This window comes from Mustela erminea, chromosome 9 (assembly GCF_009829155.1).
Source record: "Mustela erminea isolate mMusErm1 chromosome 9, mMusErm1.Pri, whole genome shotgun sequence".
Taxonomy (NCBI): domain Eukaryota; kingdom Metazoa; phylum Chordata; class Mammalia; order Carnivora; family Mustelidae; genus Mustela; species Mustela erminea.
The window spans coordinates 52,164,083-52,184,286 of record NC_045622.1 but is presented as its reverse complement, the minus strand read 5'-3'; the positions used below and the strand labels follow the sequence as shown (position 1 = coordinate 52,184,286).

Here is a 20,204-nt window from a genome sequence, read left to right as displayed (position 1 = left end):
GAGAAAAGTAGGGTATACAGCAGAGGTAGAATGCTGAGTAAGAATATGGTGTCAGATGAAGACTGACTCCAGCCTGATCCCACAGGGAGCACCAGAACACAAGCTGCACCAGAGTTGATTCCTCCTTGAGGTGAGGGCTCAGTCTTCCATACCTCGCCACAAGCAAGATGGCAATTCTTTTTTAGAGCAGGCCTCAAAGTTAGGGTACATCAGAATCACCGGGGGGGGGTGCTTATTAAAACAGACTGTTGGGTCAACTCTCAGAGTGTCTGATTGGATACATCTGAGAATTTGTATTTCTAAGAAGCTCCCATGTATTGCTGATGCTGCTGGTCCAGGGACCATACTTTGAAAATCATTGTCCTAGAGAAAAAGACAGCTGTGAGGCTTTAGAAGTCAACACTCACAGCACCTGGGAAAGGAGATCTGAGTGGCATCTACTACAGGTATGAACTTGGCATCTTCCTCATTAAGGCATATTAACTGGGCGAGAGGATTGGACCACACGCCAAGCCTGGGTAGACTACATTTTCAGATCATTTTATCTAGATTCATGGTACTCTGTTACCTTCCTGTTATCATCCGCCATCTCCAGTCAAAGTATTGTTGAAACATTCCAACTCATCTCAGCCTTGCCATTTGGACTTGAAGGGAAGGATCTGACAGGTAGGGGAGGCTTTAAAGAGGCGGCAGCTGCACCTCACTAGGCACAGTGGAATCAGCTGCAATGAGTAGAAAGTCCTCAACAGGGAAATAATTATTCGGGGGTAAGGGGGAGTTGTTTGATTTTTCTTTTAATTAAAGTAAGACGAATATATTTTTAAATTTGTTTGACAGAGAGATCAAAGTACGCAGAGAGGCAGGCAGAGAGAGCGGGGGAAAGCAGGCTCATTGCTGAGCAGAGAGCCCGATGCGGGGCTCGATCCCAGGATCTTGGGATCATGACCTGAGCGTAAGGCAGAGGCTTAACCCACTGAGCCACTCAGGTGCCCCAAGTAAGACGAATTTTGAAGGCAACTTTTAATTTCATAAGTCGCACCAGAACCTGAAATAAACTGTGTCCCCCCCCTCCCCTCCCCAGGGGATCACCACCAGATGAAGACGAATGTGTAAAAGTAACCCAAGTGCTTGGTCCGTAACGTCCTCTCCGAGAACTGTTCATAGTGTACCTGGTACCCCTGGGCCGTAATGTCCATCTTCACGCAGTCGAGGAGGTCCTTGACCTGCGGGGCCGCCTTCCAGGGGCCGAACTTGACCACCGACCTCTTTTCGGCCTCCAGAACCCGCAGGGCATCCGCGCAGAGCATCGCGTCTTCTTCAGTGCGCACCGCGCACACCAGCACCGCGGAGCTGCGAGCCGCCACCGCCTCGGCGCGCGCCAGGCGCACCATGAGCTCCAGGTTCTCGCTGTAGCCCGGCACCCGCAGCAAGAACTGCCTCCGGGCCACCTGCTCACCGAAGATCTGCGGCGTGTCCTCCAAGAGCTTGACCAGAGGCTTGATTTCATAAAACTGCGCCTCGCGGTACACCTCCGGGATGTGGTGTGTGGGCAGCTGCTCGCTGCGCAGGTAGTCCAGGATGGGTCCGAAATAGGTGCCGGGGCGATCGATGAAGAAGCGGCCCTCTGCATCCGTGTAGGCCTTAGCGGAGCTGGAGAACATCTCTGCCAGCTTTGAACCCGGGAGCTTTCTCAGGGTGCCCACGGTGGTGGTGTACAACTCGCCTCCCACGTTAAGCTCTAGGACAGGAGATCCCTGAGGGCACAAGAAGACAGAGTGGAATGGTAGTGTCACCTCTAGGGAGCTTATGGCTTATTCTCATCCATAGAATATTATAGAATATTAGTCCAGGAGGCTGCTATGGAAGCAAGTCCCAGTGACAACACTTGCAAAACCTGTGGCCTTTGGCAGAGCTTTTCCCCTCCCTATGCCTATTTCTTCATTTATAAAATGGAAATATGGAGCTGTTGTGAAGTCAGAAGTTCCCAGGGCTGGAAGCTCAGATCTAAGATATAGTTAAGGGGAGGGGGGAGTATTCCGATTTCAGAGAGCCTAAGAAGCCATAGGTGTGTTCATTTGGGAAGCATTTGGGCATTTCTTGGGTACTTACTGTGTGTCCATAATCTGTGGTGAGAGTTGGGGAAATTTGCATGATAGACATCTTTCAAAATACGGTCTGGTGGCTATTAAATAACAGGAATATCCTTGGTGCTGAAAAGGTCAGTAACACCAGGAACAATGGGTATAAAACTGCCTCATAAACTGTATAGTGTGGTACCAATGGAAGTTAGATTTAGCTGGCCTGCAGAATTTTTAGAGCCCTCTTCTCTATGCCGCACCTTGAGCTGAGCACTAAGGATGTGGTGAAGACCCACATGGTGCCCGCCTGGAGATGCCCACAGGCCAGTGCGAGGGAGACATGGGAACGGACTGAGAGGTTGCATTTGGGGAACACCGAGTGCTGCCAGCAGACCTAACAAAAATAACAGAAGATTATTACATGTGAGTTGATACACTAGTTGTTAGCCTTATAAACCAACTTCCTGAATAACTTTTGTTATCTAAAATTGACTCACTCTGGGCGCCTGGGTGGGTCAGTGGGTTAAAGCCTCTGTTTTCGGCTTGGGTTATGATCCCAGGGTCCTGGGATTGAGCCCCACATCGTGCTTTCTGCTCAGTGGGGAGCCTGCTTCCCTCTCTCTCTCTCTCTCTTTCTGCCTGCCTCTAGGCTTACTTGTGATCTCTGTCAAATAAATAAATAAAATCTTAATAAATAAATAAATAAAAATTGACTCTCTCCATCCATAAAATACGCGTGTGCCAGGTACTGGAACACTGAGGAGCAAGTGGGACAGTCTCTTTCCTCCTAGTCTAGTAACTGTCCAGAGCGCTTTACATTCAACCACAGGTTCTCAATCCTCACAGCAATCCTATGAAGAATGAATTAAATCCTCATTTTACAGACGAAGAAATGGAGGATTAAGGAGCTGAAGTAAATTGCCTAAAAGCAACCAGCTATTAAGTGATGATGTCAGAACTTAAACTCGGGGCCACATTACCCCGAAGCATGTCCTCTTGGTCATTACATCAGCCAGTTTTCAACCTTTAAAACCTCCACTCTTCATTCCCTTAGTTACTCATTCATTCCAAAAAACATAGAGGGCCTATTGCATTCAAGCCTCCTCTTGAGCAGAGGAAGAGGACACGGTCCCTGCCCCCTGCTCTCACGGAGCTCACAGAGGAAAGAGGGAAACAGAGGGCTTAAATGTGCAGGCGCCCAGAGGGGAGACTCAAAGGCTCTCCGTGTGGATTGGTGTGTGCTGGAGGTTGTCAAGGAGGGTTTCCAAGCAAGTGTGATGACTGCAGCCACCGAAAAGATCAGGGTGGCGTCAGAGGGAAGGCTGCATTTCCATCCTGGAGATTCAGCCACAAGTCACTGCAGAGCCAGGAGTAGTGACAGGGTTTAGACATGCCCTGGGTTCTCATTTAGGTGTGACTTCATTCTCAACTTGAGTGTGGGCTCTACCTCTAAGGTTAAAGTACTGGAATAAAGAGAGCCAGGGGCAGCCAAACAGCTGGGGGGTGGGGGTGGGGAAAGAGCTAAGTTGCCATGGCAACAGCTGGGGGTGGACAGTTCTGCGGGTTAGAGTAGAGAAGGGAGACCAAGAGGATGCTTTCTGACAGCAGCCAAACTGCTTTGCGTTTAACTGCCCGCTTCACAGAGCCAACTCAGGGTTAACCGAACAGCCTGCCAAGGGGCCCTGAGGTTTAGGGGAGAAAGAGGAAGTCACAGGTTCTTGTTTATTTTTCTCAAGGCAGGCCCGCAGGCTGTATTGTTTGGCTGCTGTCAGAATCAAGTCCTGGTGATTCTCAGTTCTGGTCAATTCCATGGCCCCATGCCCCTTCCCCAATCCAATCTTTGCTTTGAAGCCAGAGTCATTCTTCTGAAGTGGAAATCTGATCTGCTCACACCCTGCTTTAAACACTTTGGGCATCCTCTTCCAGATAAACTCTAAACCCTTTAATAAGGTTTACAAGGCCCTTTGCAGCCCTGGCAAAATCAACTACCAGATACACTCTGCCCCCACCCATCCAGAGCAGGCTGGTTCCCCATGCCTACAGGACTTGACTCATTTGCTGCCCACACTTGCTTCGCTTAGGCCACTCATCCTTCAAGTTAATTCCTCCAGAAATCTTTCTAGATGGGTTGTCTCCTTGTGATTCTACAGGGCCCTATAATTCCATTTGTTCATCCGTATCCCCCGCTAGACCATGAGATCCCTAAGGGATGACTATCCCCGATTCCTCTCTGTATTACCAATACCTACTGCAGGGCCCAGCACACCAGGATGCTCCGTAAATGTCCATGTATTAAGCTGGAGCTTACCTGATGCACTGATTACAGGAGCGCCTGGTATTCTGATAAAAGCCAGTCTGTCCCTACCTGGCATCACGCTCCCTGCTGGCTCCCTCTCTTGCTCAGTAATTCGTTCAGACATATACTGAGCCCCTAGGGCGGCCCTGCCACGGAGCAGGTGACAATGACATTTATCACTGCCCTAGGGGAAAGAGCCACCGTCTCCCCCTGCTGGATCTGCTCTGCTTTCCTACGAGTCTTCCGGAGGGCACCCAGCCCAGGAGAGATTAGAATGTTCTGCTCCCGGAGCGCATTGGGTCTTTTCCGGATCCTCCCCGCAAACTCCCCTCAACCAAGCCCTGGGAGGGGGAAGGCAGGCAGGCGGCTCAGGACCCTGCCAGAGGGCAGGGGCAGCCTAGGTGTGGTGGGTGAGGGAATGAGAGCCCCGAAGCCTTCCGTCGGGTCTTCTGCTCTCATACACGGGAGGAGGAGGGGCAGCGGAAGAGCGGTGGACTAGGACAAGCCCACGGACTGAGGGGAGACACAAAGAAAACAGCTGACACAAAGACTGAACAGAGAAGGGGAGATAAAAGCGGCCAGGCAGAAAAGAGGGCAAGGAGGAGAGGCTGGACCGAGCCAGGCAGGGAAAGGGCAGAAGGAGAGATCAAAGCCAGAACTAGCTAGGGAAGGAGAGCACCCAGCCAGGGGCGCGCCAGAAGCTAGGGGACTCAGACCCTGAGGAAGGGACATACGGACACTGAAAGGAGTGAAAGAAGGCAGAAGCGCAAGGACTGAGCCGCCCTCGCGGCTGCGCACTCACCCCTGACGGGCCAGTGGAGGGGGAGGCCTGGCTGGACCGCAGAGAGCGGGATCCCGAGCTCAGACTCATCATTCTGGTCCTGCAGGTGGCTGGGCACCCAGACTCGCCACGTGTGAGGTACCTACGGCTGGCTGGCGGAAGTACACCTTTGCTCCACGCCCCCGGGTGGGGCAAAGTGGACCCAGGGTGTGGTTAGAGCCCGGGGTTGACTTTGGCTCTGCCAAGCATGCTGTAAGACCTTAGGTCATCACTGACCCTCTCTGGGAGGGGGCTCCCAGATAGCCAAAAGCCGGAGGCAGAGGGAATTGACACCGACAGCAGGAGACTTTCTACTCTCTACAGTTCTAGGGGCGAAGGATCAATAACCCTAACTTTACAAATGAGGAAAGTGAGGCTCCAAGAGAAAGGGTGGCCAGTGCAGAATATGTTTCCACTTAAGATCAGCTGCTAAAAGTTCAAGGCATGACCATTGATGCAAAGAGCTAAGATACCTGTCGTGTGGGTTGTTTTGCTTGTTAAAACATAACCCTAAGAGGGGGAGCATAATTCCTCACTCCTAAAGTATAGTCATGCATAGTGACTTTCTTCCAAAGAGGAGAGCATGGAAAGGAAGGGGGGGTGGTGGAACAGAAACAAAAACTTGACAAACCCTACCTCAGCCAGGTAATCAAGGTCAACATCAAGATGATAGTAAATACCCTTGGAATGATGTGATGAAAATGGCACTTCTGTGATCTTCTACCCAAAACCCATAATCCCAATCTAATCATGAGAAAAACATCTAACAAATTCCAATAGAATGACTTTCCTCAATATACCTGACTAATAATCCTCAAAACTGTTGGCGTCATTAAAACAAAGAAAATCTGGGAGGCACCTGAGCGATTCAGTCAGTTGGGAGTGTGCTTTCAGCTGGGGTCATGATCCCAGGGTTTGGTGATCTTTTTGGAAAAAAAAAAAAAAAAGAAAGGAAGGAAGAAAGAAAAATGGTGCTGATAGACTTGCTTGATGTAGGGTTGCCACAAAACTTCAGTTTGTAAAAAATGCAGTATTTGTGAAGCGCATAACGCAACCCCCCCCCCCCAAAAAAAAAGAGAGAGAAAAAGTAGGAGACAAAGTCTGGGCCACTCACAGTGTAGGACATTGGATCAAGGACTACAAAAAGGTAAATTATAAAACAATCCTCCACTCAAGAGGAATGCTGTGCTTGTCTTATTCCTTGGTTCTGGGTGGAGAAAAATCTTCCTGAAAAGATCTGACTATAGGCTAGAGCTTAAATGGATCTGGGACCCAAATATTCACTTTATTTTTTTAAAGATTTTATTCATTTTTATTCATTTATTTGAGAAAGAGAAAGATAGGGAGAGAAGGCATGATGGGGGAGGGAGGAGCAGACTCCCCACTGAGCAAAGAGCCTAACATGGGGCTCAATCCCAGGACTGTGAGATCATGATCTGAGCCAAAGGCAGACACTCAACTGACTGAGCCATCCAGGCACCCCAAATATTCACTTTCTTAAATGATCAGAAACAGCAAAATCGGGCGCCTGGGTGGCTCAGTGGGTTAAGCCGCTGCCTTCGGCTCAGGTCATGATCCCAAGGTCCTGGGATCGAGCCCCACATCGGGCTGTCTGCTCAGCAGGGAGCCTGCTTCCTCCTCTCTCTCTCTGCCTGCCTCTCAGCCTACTTGTGATCTCTATCTGTCAAATAAATAAATAAAATCTTTTTAAAAAATAAAATAAAATAAATAGACCTAGGTTGGTAGTTTCCTCAGATGCCTGACAAAGAAAATGAAAACCCTTCCTGGAGGAAAGTCCAGTCACACCAAACTTGAAAGAACCCACACAGTCCAGTAAATGCAAGCTCACAATATGAAATCCTGAAATACAAACGGAAATGAGATACCATGAGCAAGAGTCAGCAGATCCACAAGCAACTCAGATATTGAGATTACTGGATACAGAATATAAAATAAGTGTTTAATGTGCTTAAATAAATATAAGGGTTATGTAGAACATGAACAAAGACCAAGAAGATACGATCAAAAATTACCAGGCATATTTGAAAAAAGCCAAATAGACCTTCCAGAAATGAAAAATAAAATAACTGAACTGAGGTTACTGTAATTGAGCAGGGGTTGAGAAAATGCAATCCAAGGAGCAATACTCTGCTGTTTTCATTCCATCATTTTGGCAAATGTTGAGAAGAATAACAATATGCTAGAGGTGGTTAGGATACAGGAAAACAGCACCTCCAACTTTGCATATTGGAGTGTGAACTGCTGTGATCTTTTAAGAAAATAATATGGTCATATCTACTAAAATAAAATAATGCAGGTACCATTTGATCCAATAGTCCCACTTTTGAGAATCTTACCAACTGAAATACAAACACTGTTAAAAAAAAAAAAAAGAGGAGAAAAAAGAAATCACTGCTCTGAAAGGATATGAACAAATATGTTTATCACTGTTTTGTTTGTGATGACAAAAATAAGAAACTTAGAGGTACCATTAAATAAACCATGATTTTTGATTTGTTGATGCCTTGGAATACTATGCAACTATGAAAAGGAATAAGGCAGATCTTGGAACAGAATAGAAAGCCCAAAAATAAACCTATAATTGTATGACCAATTAATCTTCAACAAAAGAGGAAAGAATATGCAATGGGAAACAGTCTCTTCAACAAATGCTGTCGGGAAAACTGGACAGCCACATGAAAAAAAGTGAAAATGGATCACTTTCTTACACCATAAACAAAAACTCAAAATGGATCAAAGACCAAAATAGAGACCTAAAACTGTACACATCCTTGAAGAGAGCACAGATACTGTTTTCTGTGACAGCAGATGTCGCAACATTTTTCTAGATATGTTTCCTGAGGCAAGGGATACAAAAGCAAAAATGAACTATTGGGACTACATCAAAATTAAAAGCTGAACAGCAAAGGAAACAATCAACAAAAAAACTAAAAGACAAGCTACTGAATGAGAGAAGATATGACATATCCAATAAAGGGTTAGTATCCAAAATACATAAAAACTGATACAACTTGAAAATAGAGCTACCCTACGACCCAGCAATCGCACTACTGGGTATTTACCCTAAAGATACAAATGTAGTTATCCAAAGGGGCACGTGCACCCGAATGTTTATAGCAGCAATGTCCACAATATCCAAACTATGGAAAGAACCTAGATGTCCATCAACAGATGAATGGACACAGAAGATGTGGTGTGTATATATATACAATGGAATACTATGCAGCCATCAAAAGAAATAAAATCTTGCCATTTGCGACGACAACTTAGAGGGTATTATGCTGAGCGAAATAGGTCAATCAGAGAGAGACAATTATCATATGATCTCCCTGATATGAGGAAGTTGAGAGGCAACATGGGGGATTGGGGGGTAGGAAAGGAATAAATGAAACAAGATAGGATTGGGAGGGAGACAAACCATAAGAGACTCTTAATCTCACAAAACAAACAGAGGGTTCCCAGGAGGAGGCGGGGAAGGAGAGGGTTGTTGGGTTATGGACATTGGGGAAGGTATGTGCTATGGTGAGTGCTGTAAGTGTGTAAACCTGATGATTCACAGACCTGTATCCCTGGGGCTAATAATACATTATATATTAATAAAAAAATAAAAAATTTTAAAAAGCTGATACAACTCAATACCTCCAAAAAACAAATAACAATTAAATAATTAAATTTAATAAACAATTAAAAAGTGGACAGACAACATGAACAGACATTTCCCCAAAGAAGACATTCAGATGGCCAGTTGACACATAAGAAGATGTTGTTCATCATCACTTACCATCAGGGAAATGCAGATCAAAACCACAAGATATAACCTCACACCTGTTGGGATGGCTAAAATCTACAACACAAGAAACAACAAGTGTTGACGAGGATGTGGAGAAAAAGAAACCCTCCTGCACCATTGGTGGGAATACAAACTGGTGCAGCCAATCTGGAAGAGTATGGAGGTACTCTAAAAAGTTAAATATAGGGGGCTCCTCGCTAACTCAGTCAGTAGAGCATGTAACTCTTGATCTGAGGGTTGTGAGTTGGAGCCCCATATTAGGTGTGGAGATTACTTAAAAATAAAATATTTTGGGGGGGTGCCCGGGTGGCTCAGTGGGTTAAAAATAAAATATTTTTTTTGAAAAAAGAGCTAAACATAGAACTACCCTATGATCCAGTAATTGCACTAATGGGTACCCAAAATATAAAACACTAATTCAAAGGGATACATGAACCTCTATGTTTATTGCAGCATTATTTACACTATCCAGATTATGGAAACAGCCCAAATGTCCATCTATGGATGAATGGATAAAGAAGATGTGGTGTACAACGGAATATTGTTCAGTCATAAAAAAGAATGAAATCTTGCCGTTTGCAAAGACATGGATAGAGCTGGAGAGTGTAATGCTAAGTGAAACAAGTCAGTGAGAGAAAGACAAATACCATATAATCTCACTCATATGTGGAATTTAAGAAAGAAAACAAATGAGTAAAGGAAAAAGAGAGAGAGAAATAAAAAAGCAGAATCTTAACTATAAAGAACAAACCGATGGTTACCAGAGGGGAGGTGGGTGGGATGATGGGTAACATAGATGATGGGAATTAAAGGGTACATTTATGATTAGCACTGAGTAATGTATAGAATTGTTCAATCACTATGTGGTACACCTGAAACTATTATAACACTGTATGTTAAGTATACAGGAATTAAAATAAAAAACTTAATTAAAAAGTCCAAAACAAACAAACAAATCCTTAGTTATCTGATAGAATCTATACAGTGGAAATTGCATCTGGATACAACGGTTTTTTTTTTTTTTAAGATTTATTTATTAGAGAGAGAGTGCATGCAAGTAGGGGGAGAGGCAGAGGGAAAGAATCTTCAAATAGACTCCCTGGTAAGCACAGAGCACAATATGGGGCTTGATCCCACAACCCAAGAGTTGGTCACTCGACCAACTGAGCCTCCCAGGCGCCCCTGGATACAAAGGATTTTATTCGCTACAAAAAAAAAAAAAAAAGAGAGAGAGAGAGAGAGAATGGAAGATTTATATTCATTCACCCATGATTTATTAAGTGATTAAAAATAAACATCAGAGCAGTGTATACAGTGGGAATCCATTTGTGTAAAAACAAACACAAGAAACCTCTTCTTAGATAAATTTATATGTCAGCATAATGGGAAGGGTGTAGAATAATGCTCACTGGATGTTATCATCGGTTAATCAGTGAGGTGGTGGTAGAAATTGACAAGGGAGGGGCCCCTGGGTAGCTCAGTCGGTTAAGCATCCGACTCTGGATTTTGGCTCAGGTCCCCTAATGGTCCTGTTATCAACCCCCACGTCAGGCTCTGTGCTCAGGAGGGAGTCTGCTTGAGATCCTCTTTTTCTCTTGCCCATTGCCCCTCCCCCACCTATGCATGCCTCCAGGCAAGCTCTCTCCCTCTCTCTCAAATAAATAAACAAATCTTAATTAAAAAAAAAAGAAAGAAAGAAATGGACAGGGGAGATTATTTATTCTTTTTAAAGATTTTATTTATTTATTTGACAGCGATTACAAGTAGGCAGAGAGGCAGGCAGAGATGGGGGGTGGGGGAGGGTGGGAAGCAGGCCCACCGCCAAGCAGAGAGCCCGATGTGGGGCTCCATCCCAGGACCCTGAGATCATGACCTGAGCCGAAGGCAGAGGCTTTAACCCACTGAACCACCCAGGCGTCCCTACTGATTTTTTTTTAATTAATCGTTGCATTATGTCATTAGTTGCAGTGAGCATGAAAAAGGATAAAAGAGAAAAATGAAGAAAAAAGACAAGACAACAACATAAGACAAGCACAAGGCATTCCTGGAAGAAGTCAGCTTTTCTATTTGGGAGATCTGGGAAGTGTTCATGGAAGAGGTAGCATGGCAGCTGGGTCTTGAAGGAGGGAGAGGTTTGTTGAGAGAGGACTCTGTTGACACTCTTCCCAGCAGAGGGGTCAGCTGTGCCAAATGAAGGAGGGAAACGGACAGGCAATAATCATGTGCTGAGTACCTACACTGACCATAGAAACATGTATAAATCCATCCAAGCAGTTAGAATTATTCCACAGATGAGGGAACTATGGCTCAGAGAGGTTAAGTGATCAGCTTAAAGGACACACAGCTAGTAACTGGCAGAGTCAAGCTGACTCCATGTCTTTCTCACCAAAAATTCTCTTTCCGGGACTATAAAGATTTGCTTTATGTCAGGTTGATACAGTTTGAACAAGCAATTTGGTTCATGCTCCCCCAAAATTCGTATGTTGAAACCTAGAGCCCAATATAATGGTATGAGGAAGTGGGACTTTTGGGAAGTGAATAGGTCATGAGGCCGGAGCCCTCAAGCATGGGATTTGTGCTTTTAAAAAGAAAAGACCCCCAGACAGTTTGCTAGCTCCTTCCTTCTGCTGTAGGAGGACACCATGAGAAGAGGGCCATCTATGAACCAGGAAGCGGGCTCTCAGCAGACACCAAATCTACCAGCAGCATGACTTTGCACTTCCTAACCTCCAGAGCTGTGAAAAAGAATGCTTGTTGTTTATAAGCCACACCGTTTATGTTTGGGGTATAACAGCACAAGGGAGCTAAGATCCTGGGTAGAGTGTGTACCTTGAACACTATGACTCTGCAGATGGGACCGAGCATGGGGAGGCTGCTGTGATCTCCTCAAGGCAGGCTTCGCTGCCCACCTTGTCTGGGTGGAGAGCCGACCACAGGCTCCGCACAGCCCCCGTGCCCACTTACCCTTGCCTAGTCCATCTCGTCCCAGCAGGCTGATCAGCCTCAAGAGCCAGGATGAGTCCATGGGGACACTGAGTTCTGAAGGGTCATTACCCCGGAAAGGAGGGCTGGACACTCGGAGAGACAAGGGGTGCCTCTAACATGACCAAGCAGCCTGAGATTTTAACTTCATTTCCTGTTTCTTCCCCAGCCACAGCTGCCCAGAAACAGAGCCTGCTCTCCCTTGCCTTCCTGCCTTTGTTTACGCCATTCGGAATGCCTTTCCCTGTAGCTCATTCTCTCTGCAAAACAATTCATGAGGCCCAACTCAAACGGACCTCATCTTCTTTTTATATCCAGGGGGACATGTGACCCTCCATTCAAAATAGAAATCGGCCCCTCCACTTTACCTCTGAGCCCCCCCCCCCTTCATGTGTGAGGGCCCTGAGGCTCCCAGGGATGCAGCATCTCTTTCAGAATCCTTCAGCCTAGGGCGACAAGAGACCAGGGTTCTAGTTCTGGCTCTGCCATTTGAGTGTCACCTTAGGCAAGTCTCTGCCCCCCTCTGGCCCTTAATTCTCCACTCTAACGTGGTGGGTGTTGGGATGTGGCCTGAGATGCTCTTTGCAATCCTGTCTTGTTTGATGCTATGGCAACAAAAGAATTCAAACAGCCCCTTGGTGTTGCCTATGACTGGATCTTGTTTCCCTTTGGCCCCACTCCAAGAGCAAGCACTGCTTCCCTCTGCCCTCCTCCCACTCCTCCCACTCTTTGTTCTTCCTGAGACAAAGCTGCCAGCCCCTCTCCTCTCCAGGCAGCTGGGCTTTGAGCCAGCCAGCCAAGTGGCAGCTGGGACTCAGATGAAAGGGTCCTTAGATGGTTGTCTGTGGCCAAGTGCCCAGCCCAGCACAGCCCAGGCCTGGCAGCTCTGGGCCCAGCTGTCCCACAAGGCAGCCTGCCACTGGTCCCACACAAGGCTCCCTTTGTGGGACCCACCGCAGGGGAGACCCCTGCCAACCCACAAGGACCCTCTTCCCTTCTCTTTGCTTCCCACCGGCTTGAGAAAGATTCAAATCCTTAGAGAATGGTCCAGGGTTGGGCCCAGCTGGCCTGACTCTGGGCCAGGCACCTTGGAGAGCTTTGTCCCATTTAATCTTCCAGAACAGCACTGGTAGCAGGTAGTGTTATTCCCTTTTAGAGAGGAAGGACGTAGAGACCCGAGGGCCTACCATGTGTCGATCACAGTGCCAGGCCCTGGGAAGAGAGTAGTGAACCAGAGGACAAGAGCCAAGAGCAGGGAGTGCACTGTCAGCCAGACACGGACTGATCAATAACCACACACGTAAGTATCGGATTACACAGGTGAACAGATCTCTGAGAGTAAAGAGCATAGAATCATGAGAGCACACAGATCATGGTGGACTTCTTCATGGGACCCAGGGCAGTGAAGCCTTCGGGGGTGAGGTCTGAAGGGGAAGGGGAAGGAGGGTGGGTAGGGAAGAGCACCCAGGGCCCTGAGGCCCTGAGGCCCGAGGGAGATGCTAAGTTAGGGGAGGGACCGGAAAAAGGAGATCCAGCAGGAAAGAAGAGGGGGTGTCCCTTTTTGATCACCTTTGGTTGAGACAGACTCTTGAGGGAAAGGCTACTCATAAACCCCAAAAGTAGTGCCTCCAAGAGCCAACTTCATAATCGATCGACATGTGCTCCTATCTCCCTGGGAAGCCCTCCAACTCTGTCCAAGGAATTCTTTACTTAGAAGCAGGTCTCTTTAACTCTGGGAACCTCACATTCTTCACCTCAAAAATGGGAGTTGTGATGCCCCTACGGGGTTTCCGGGAGGAGTCCAGGAGGCAATGTACAGGCAGTGCCAAGCATGGGGCAGGCACAGGCGCCTACTCCTGGAGATCTGTATAGGGAGGAAGGTTGGCTGGGCTTCCGTTTGAACCCCTCCCCTCTGACCTGGCCCAGACCCAGCAAGCTCCTCTCTGGAGGGAGGCGGCAGCCAGAGCTTCTGGGTAGAGGTTAGAATTTGCTCAGCTTGGCCTTGACTGCAGGGACACAGAGCATGGCTCGAGGCCAAGTGTGCCCCGAGTTCAACAACTCATGGGCTTTTAACCCAAAAGATGCCCCATGCAAGGAGCAGGAACCAAGATGCCCAGAGTGGGGAGTCGGTAATATAAGGAAACCTCTGTTCTGTAGGCATTGTTTCTTTTATCTCACTGCAACCCTGTGGGGAAGACTAAAGGAAGAGTAACATAATCCCGATTTTCCAAGAGAGAAAATCTTAATTTAGAAAGGCTATTTCTCTAAGCCAGGATCAAATCCAGAAGTCTGATTTTAGAGTCCATGGTGTTTGCCACTCCTTGTCCTGCAGGCCAGGGCCCAGAGACAGCACTGCCCAACTCTCAACCACACCCTCTTGCCCCCACAGCCCCTGTGAGAACACATGGGGGTCCAGTCCAAATCTCCCACCAGCCTCCCGTCAGACCTGGGGCCTCAGTTTCCTCATTCATATAATGGTGAAGTCGTTGGCGAGGCTTGACCATGGTTAAGGTCCCTTTCAACAGTATGAGTCTTGCTTCTTTCTAGTGAAAGTGATGTCGGGATGAACCCCTTAAAGCCATGGGGGTGCCACTTCCACTCTTCGGAGCAGCCACAAGAGCACAGGTGTTGAAAGATGCGTGTGTGCGAAGTGTGTGTGCAAAGATGTTCACTGCAGCACTGTTTAAAGAAGCAAAAGCCTAGAATAGAAACAGCCTAAATGTCCATCACTTGGGGACTAGTTGAATAAATTAGAATACATCCACGATCTAGAATACTCTACATCCGCTACAAAAAATGAGGCAGACCTTGTAGATACATGCACTCCTGCATTTGCACTGATAATTTCCAAAAGGATATACAGGAGACTTGGTCATCCTTCCCTCTCAGGAGAAGACTAGGAATCTGCCATGGGTGGAAAACTACTTTTCATTGTATATTCTTTCATACTGTCTTAATTTCTTACTGTGTAGATGTCTGTCCGCTTTCCCCCCTTTCTCCTTTCTTCCATCCATTCTTCCTTCTTCCTTCCAAACATTCTCTAGAGGTGTTTCTTGTTTTTCTTTTTTCTTTTTTAAATTAAATTAAACTTTATTTTAAATAGGCTCTACACCCAGCATGAAGCCCAACGTGGGGCTTGAACTCATGGCCCCAAGATCAAGACCTGAGGTGAGACCAAAAATTGGACACTTAATCGACTGAAACACCCTGTTGTTGTTTAAAAACAAGTCCATGGGGAGTCCAGCTGGCTTAGTAGGAGGAACATGCATGAGTTCAAGCCCTACACTGAGTGTAGAGATCACTTAAACATGTAAATAAAGTAAAACTTAAAACAACAACAACAACAACAAGAAGTCCTATAGAGGGCAGATCATGTGACCTGGGTTTAAGTCCTGCGCTTGATGTTAACGTGTGCAAATGTCAACGTCTTGATGTTAACGTCTGGATCCCGTGCTCTATCTCTGCCATTTGTTTCTCCAGACTTACCTCATCCTTCCTTGGTCTGCACTCTGGATGCTGATCTTCAGGGTTCACATCCATAGGCTCTCATCCCTCTGGATCCCATGCGTGTTCGTCCCGCGGGAGGCCTAGCGGGACATCAGAAGGTAAGAGGAGGCCAAGGTCAGAGTCCTTCCTCCCTCAGTCCCCTCCCCATCCAGTGCCTGAAAGCCAGGGGCTCCCGGTCTGAAGGTCCCAGCTCCTCAGGCGCCCAGACCACACAGCTAGTCTCTGGGGTTCTGGTAACTGCCGCCTCCCTCCCCCTCTGCAGGCTCCCTCCTGCTAACAGCCCTAGGGGGATGAACCACTTCTCCTTTATAAAGACAGCCGCTATTAAACTCACCTCAAATATGCAGCTCCAGGGAGCTCGTATGTGTCCTGCCTCTGAGTGTTCTTGAGTGTGTGTGTGTGTGTGTGCATGCGTGTGCCCACACGTGCGCTCCCGCGTGCCTGTACTGTTGCTGTGCCATCACGTGACGGTTACACGTGAGCTGGGACAGGAAGGGGACTGATTTTACTGGGAGTCCACCATGCGCCAGGCTCCATGCAGGACACCTTCTCTCCACGACTGGGTTGGTCCTCACAAGTCTGTGAACCAGGCACTTTCAGCCATACCTTACAGAAGACAAAACAGAGGCCCCAGATGGGAAAGGGACTCACCCAGCGTCTCACAGCTGAGTAGCAGGGGACCCCGGATTTGGAACCCACATCCATCTGGATCTAATCCGTGCCTTTTAACCCCTCAGGATACCAATTTCCAAAACGCGGCCTTCATTCTCACCCTGTACGTCTCAGCTTAAATGTCACCTTCCTCAAGAGGCCGTTTGGGACCACTCCATTTGACCACGCAGTGGAAGCCACCACCGAGATCACTCTTTTTTTTAAGCTTTTATTTATTTACTTATTTATTTGAGGTGGGGGGAGGTGAGAGGAAGAGGGACAAGCTGACTGCGCTGAGTGCCCCCACACTATGGTCCATCTCACCGCCTTGAGATCACAACCTGAGCTGAAATCCAAGAGTTGGTTTCTCATCGGACTGAGCCAGCAGGTGCCCTCTGAGATCCTTCTTCATAGCGCCCTGTGCTTTTCCCTCATGACCAAATACTTGTTTGTTTATTGATTTAATGTGTGTCCCACTCGTTGGATTCTAAGCTCCACGAAGCAGCCAGTTTCCATATCCGTCCTGCTCACCACCCTCCTCTCCTGCCTGGCACAGTCGCCTGTTTCACGCTAGGTCCCAAAGGCTTACTTGCTAAACGAAAAAGGGGCAAAGGAAAGGAGCCAACATTTATGAAGCGCTTGCCCAATGCAGTCATGGACGATCTCATTTTCTCCTCCTAACAATCTGAGGAAGTACATGTTATTGTCCTGTTTCGCTGGTGAGGATCCCGAGATCACAGAGGACGTGCGACCTTCCCAAAGCCATGCAGCTTAGAGCCGGGGTTCAAATGCAGGTTTCCCTGGTGTCACAGCTCTGTGCCCTACTCAGGTGCTCACAATGGGCGAAGAGAAGGGACTGATCCGTGGAATTCATGTGAATCATTCCTGGACAAACAGAAACTTCAGGGAGCAAACAGCTCCGCTTTGGCCACTTCCCTGGGACCAGCCACTCCCTGACCCTCTTGGGCACACAGCCTGCCAATCCAGCCAGCAAACCATCCACTCCCCTGTTTGCCTCCTGCGCTCAGCCCGGCCCTATCAGGTCTGTAACTCTCTGCAAACACCCTGTACTTTGCTTTTCTCTGCAGGGCTGCCCTTGGCTAATCATCTGCTTGCCAAATTCCTGAGGGCGGGTCCTGGACCACGAGTGTGTGGCGTGTCCCTGAGATCTGCATAAGGGCCCGTCCACTAGCTGGTGCAAACAAAAGCAAACAAAGCAGGGACCTCTCCTGCTGAGTCTGCAGGACCACACAGCAGCCCAGGCGGTGTCTTTTCCTTCCTTCTTCCTTTTCTCCCCTGCCCTGGGAGTTTCCCTCTTTACAATCATTGCTACCCAAATGGAGGTAGGGGAGACTTCTGAGATGTGGAGCCATGGTTGTTGTTGTGGGTTTTTTTTTGTCTTGAGCTGGAAATGGTTACACAGGTGTGTTTACTTTCTGTGAAAATTACTTGCGTGCATTCCTCTGTGGATAAGTTATACGTCAATAAAAAGCTTATTTTTAAAAAGATCATTGCTACCCTCTCCTGCCCCAGGGTTCCCCAATACTCCCTCAATACTCCCACAAACTCATCCAGAGACCCTAAGCCTGCCCAGCAGAGACAGGGTAACACAGATGAAGTAATAATGGCAGTGGCCCAAGTCTTGGGACCCCCCTGAGTCCTGGGGTCCCTGCTTCTGGTGGGCAGACACCCCCCGCCCCCATCCTGAGAGCTCGTGAAGCCCTGAAGGCCTCTCTCTGGTACAGTCTGAGTGAGAGCTTGGATACCCTCCTACTCCTCCCTGATCCCTTTTTTAGGGCATGCCAGCAGCCTCTAGCCCAGAGGGGGCTAGTTTGCTACTGCTTGCTGTCACTAAGAAGAGCACCTCCCATGCCTTGTACTCAGGACCTCTGCACTTAGGTTCCTGGAAAGGAATGATCTGCACCCCATCCAGCTCCCCATTCACTGGCTGTCTGCCCCAGTGTGTGCACTCCGGCTGGTGCCCACCTTCTCATACAGCCCCAGGACACCTTAATCCAAAGAAGGGGATACTGTGCACATCTAGTAAGGGGTGGGAGCAGAACTTCCTGCAGCTTAACCCAGCAGGAGTGTCAGCCTGAGCTTCTGGTGACAAGTTCCAGCTCCTTAAACAGCAAGGGAACTTCCTAGAAGGCTGTCAACGTTCTCTGAGTTGGGGCAGGAGTTATGCCGCCCCCATTACACACATATCCGCCAGTAAGATTTGAAGCATACCATTCTAATGATTGATTTGAACACAAACGCCCCCCCCCTTTTTTCCATCCAGGATCGTGAGGATATCCCCCAAGGGCTGTGCAGGACTCGCATCTGTAATGACCACACGCCTTTGTGTTGTATGAATGTATCCTAAATCTATCAAGCCACATTTCATCTCTTCCTTCTTTCTTTTTTCTCCTTTACTATAAATAGCACTGCAACAAGCATCCTTTACATCTAAGAACTGTGCAAGGAATATGCACTTTTTGAGGATCTTTGTTGCCAACTGATTAGGGAGGCTGTGCCCACCATCCAGGCACACACCGTGTGGTTGCCTCAGAGTATGTTTTTGCCCCAAGTTCAGAGTCAACCCCGCAGACCCCAAAGCTAAGCATGCGAGTGGCTTTGCAGGTAGGGCCTGACCCTCAGGTAGGTCCCCTCCGCTGCCCGTGGCTTCCTGGGATCCAGAGCAGAAGCACTGATTTTTTTCTGGATTGGTTGGACATACCAGTTAAAGAGCTCACACACCACCCCTCTCCTGCTCCACATTCTCTTTTCTTTCCCCTGCTTCTCCTCCTTCTAGCTTTCCCTTCCTTTTCCATCTCTCCTTCCTTTTGTTTGCTCCTTCTCCCTCCAGCCTCCACTCTGTGTCTCCCTCTGACTTGGGGCTTCTTTCTCTCCGTCTCTTTTCTCTCTGCTTCCTCTGCCTCTCTACAGTTTTCCCTCACCTTTTCATCTTCCTCCTGGAACTCAGCCTTGTCTCTGTCTCTTTTCTCTTTCCTCTCCGTGGCTCTCTGTCCTCCACCCACCACTCCTGCTGGCTGAGTCATAATTTCCCCTGCGGTGGGTGGGGGGGATAAAGCAGCCTTTTCCCTGATAGGTCTTGATGTGAAGGAGCAGTGAGTTTGCCTCCCACAAGGGCAAAGCTAACCGATCCCTGAGTGGGGAGCTGCCTGGTAAACCAGTGTGACTCAGGACTTCCAGGTTGGGAGAGGGGCTGTCCATCAGTCAAGCTTCCCTTGGACGCTTTGGCATCATGGGGGCCAGCATGCTGTGTCTGATGACTCACTGGGACAGCCTTGGCATGGTGGCAGCGGGATGTGGGGAGGGGTGCTGGAGTTTATGATGTTGCCCCTGGGAGGACACCCCCTCTCTGCCAGGCAGCCCAGGGATGGATGCTGGGGCCCTACAATCATGTTCATCATTGCATGGCTTCACATCATAATGGTCAGATAGGATATTTATAACAACTCAGGTTGCTGGGCCCTAATTCATCTTTATTAAACCAGAATAACTAAGGATAGGAGTCAGGAATCTTCATGTTAAAGATACTTGATGCAAAAGCTGGTAGGTGTCTATTAGATTTGTAAATGCACACACCCTATATTCCAGCAGCCACTCCTGGGACTTTCTTCTAACAAAATATTCCCGCATGTATTGTGCACGAGGATTTTTTTTTTTCAGCATTGTTTGTATTATCAAACAATTGGGAACACCCTGAATGTAATGTCCATTAGTCGACAATGGTTAAATAAAAGATGATGTCTCGGGGCGCCTGGGTGGCTCAGTGGGTTAAGCTGCTGCCTTCGGCTCGGGTCGTGATCCCAGAGTCCTGGGATCGAGTCCCGCGTTGAGAGGGAGCCTGCTTCCCTCTCTCTCTCTCTGCCTGCTTCTCTACTTGTGATTTCTCTCTGTCAAATAAATAAAAAAAAAATCTTAAAAAAAAAAAAAAAGATGATGTCTCTTTCTGTGGAATAATATTCAGACATTAGAAAAGAATGCAGCATTCATCGAGACAGAAAGGTGATTAGAGGTTACCAGGGGTTGTAGGGTAGAAAACAAGGA

At 47.8% G+C, this 20,204-nt stretch overlaps 1 protein-coding gene and 1 long non-coding RNA gene across 5 annotated transcripts; one reads left to right on the top strand and one right to left on the bottom strand.

Annotated features, from left to right (window-relative positions):
• Positions 1–915: 915 nt before the first annotated feature.
• Positions 916–15,562, bottom strand: KCTD14 (potassium channel tetramerization domain containing 14). 4 transcript variants are annotated; one of them, XM_032358047.1, is made up of 3 exons: positions 15,474–15,561; positions 2,386–2,472; positions 916–1,754 (listed from the first exon to the last, which is right to left on the bottom strand). In XM_032358047.1, exons 1-3 carry the CDS (start codon positions 15,525–15,527, stop codon positions 1,086–1,088), a joined length of 810 nt encoding a protein of 269 aa, XP_032213938.1. In that variant the 5' UTR covers positions 15,528–15,561; the 3' UTR covers positions 916–1,085. The 4 variants fall into 4 exon arrangements, with proteins under 4 accessions (XP_032213938.1, XP_032213937.1, XP_032213941.1 ...); XM_032358046.1 differs by lacking the exon at positions 15,474–15,561 and adding an exon at positions 5,177–6,487; XM_032358050.1 differs by lacking the exon at positions 2,386–2,472 and having other exon boundaries at positions 15,474–15,562.
• LOC116598751 lies at positions 12,741–19,941 on the top strand. The gene is made up of 4 exons (XR_004289151.1): positions 12,741–13,287; positions 15,468–15,592; positions 16,975–17,187; positions 18,573–19,941. It is a non-coding gene; the product is annotated as an uncharacterized LOC116598751 (long non-coding RNA).
• Positions 19,942–20,204: the final 263 nt, after the last annotated feature.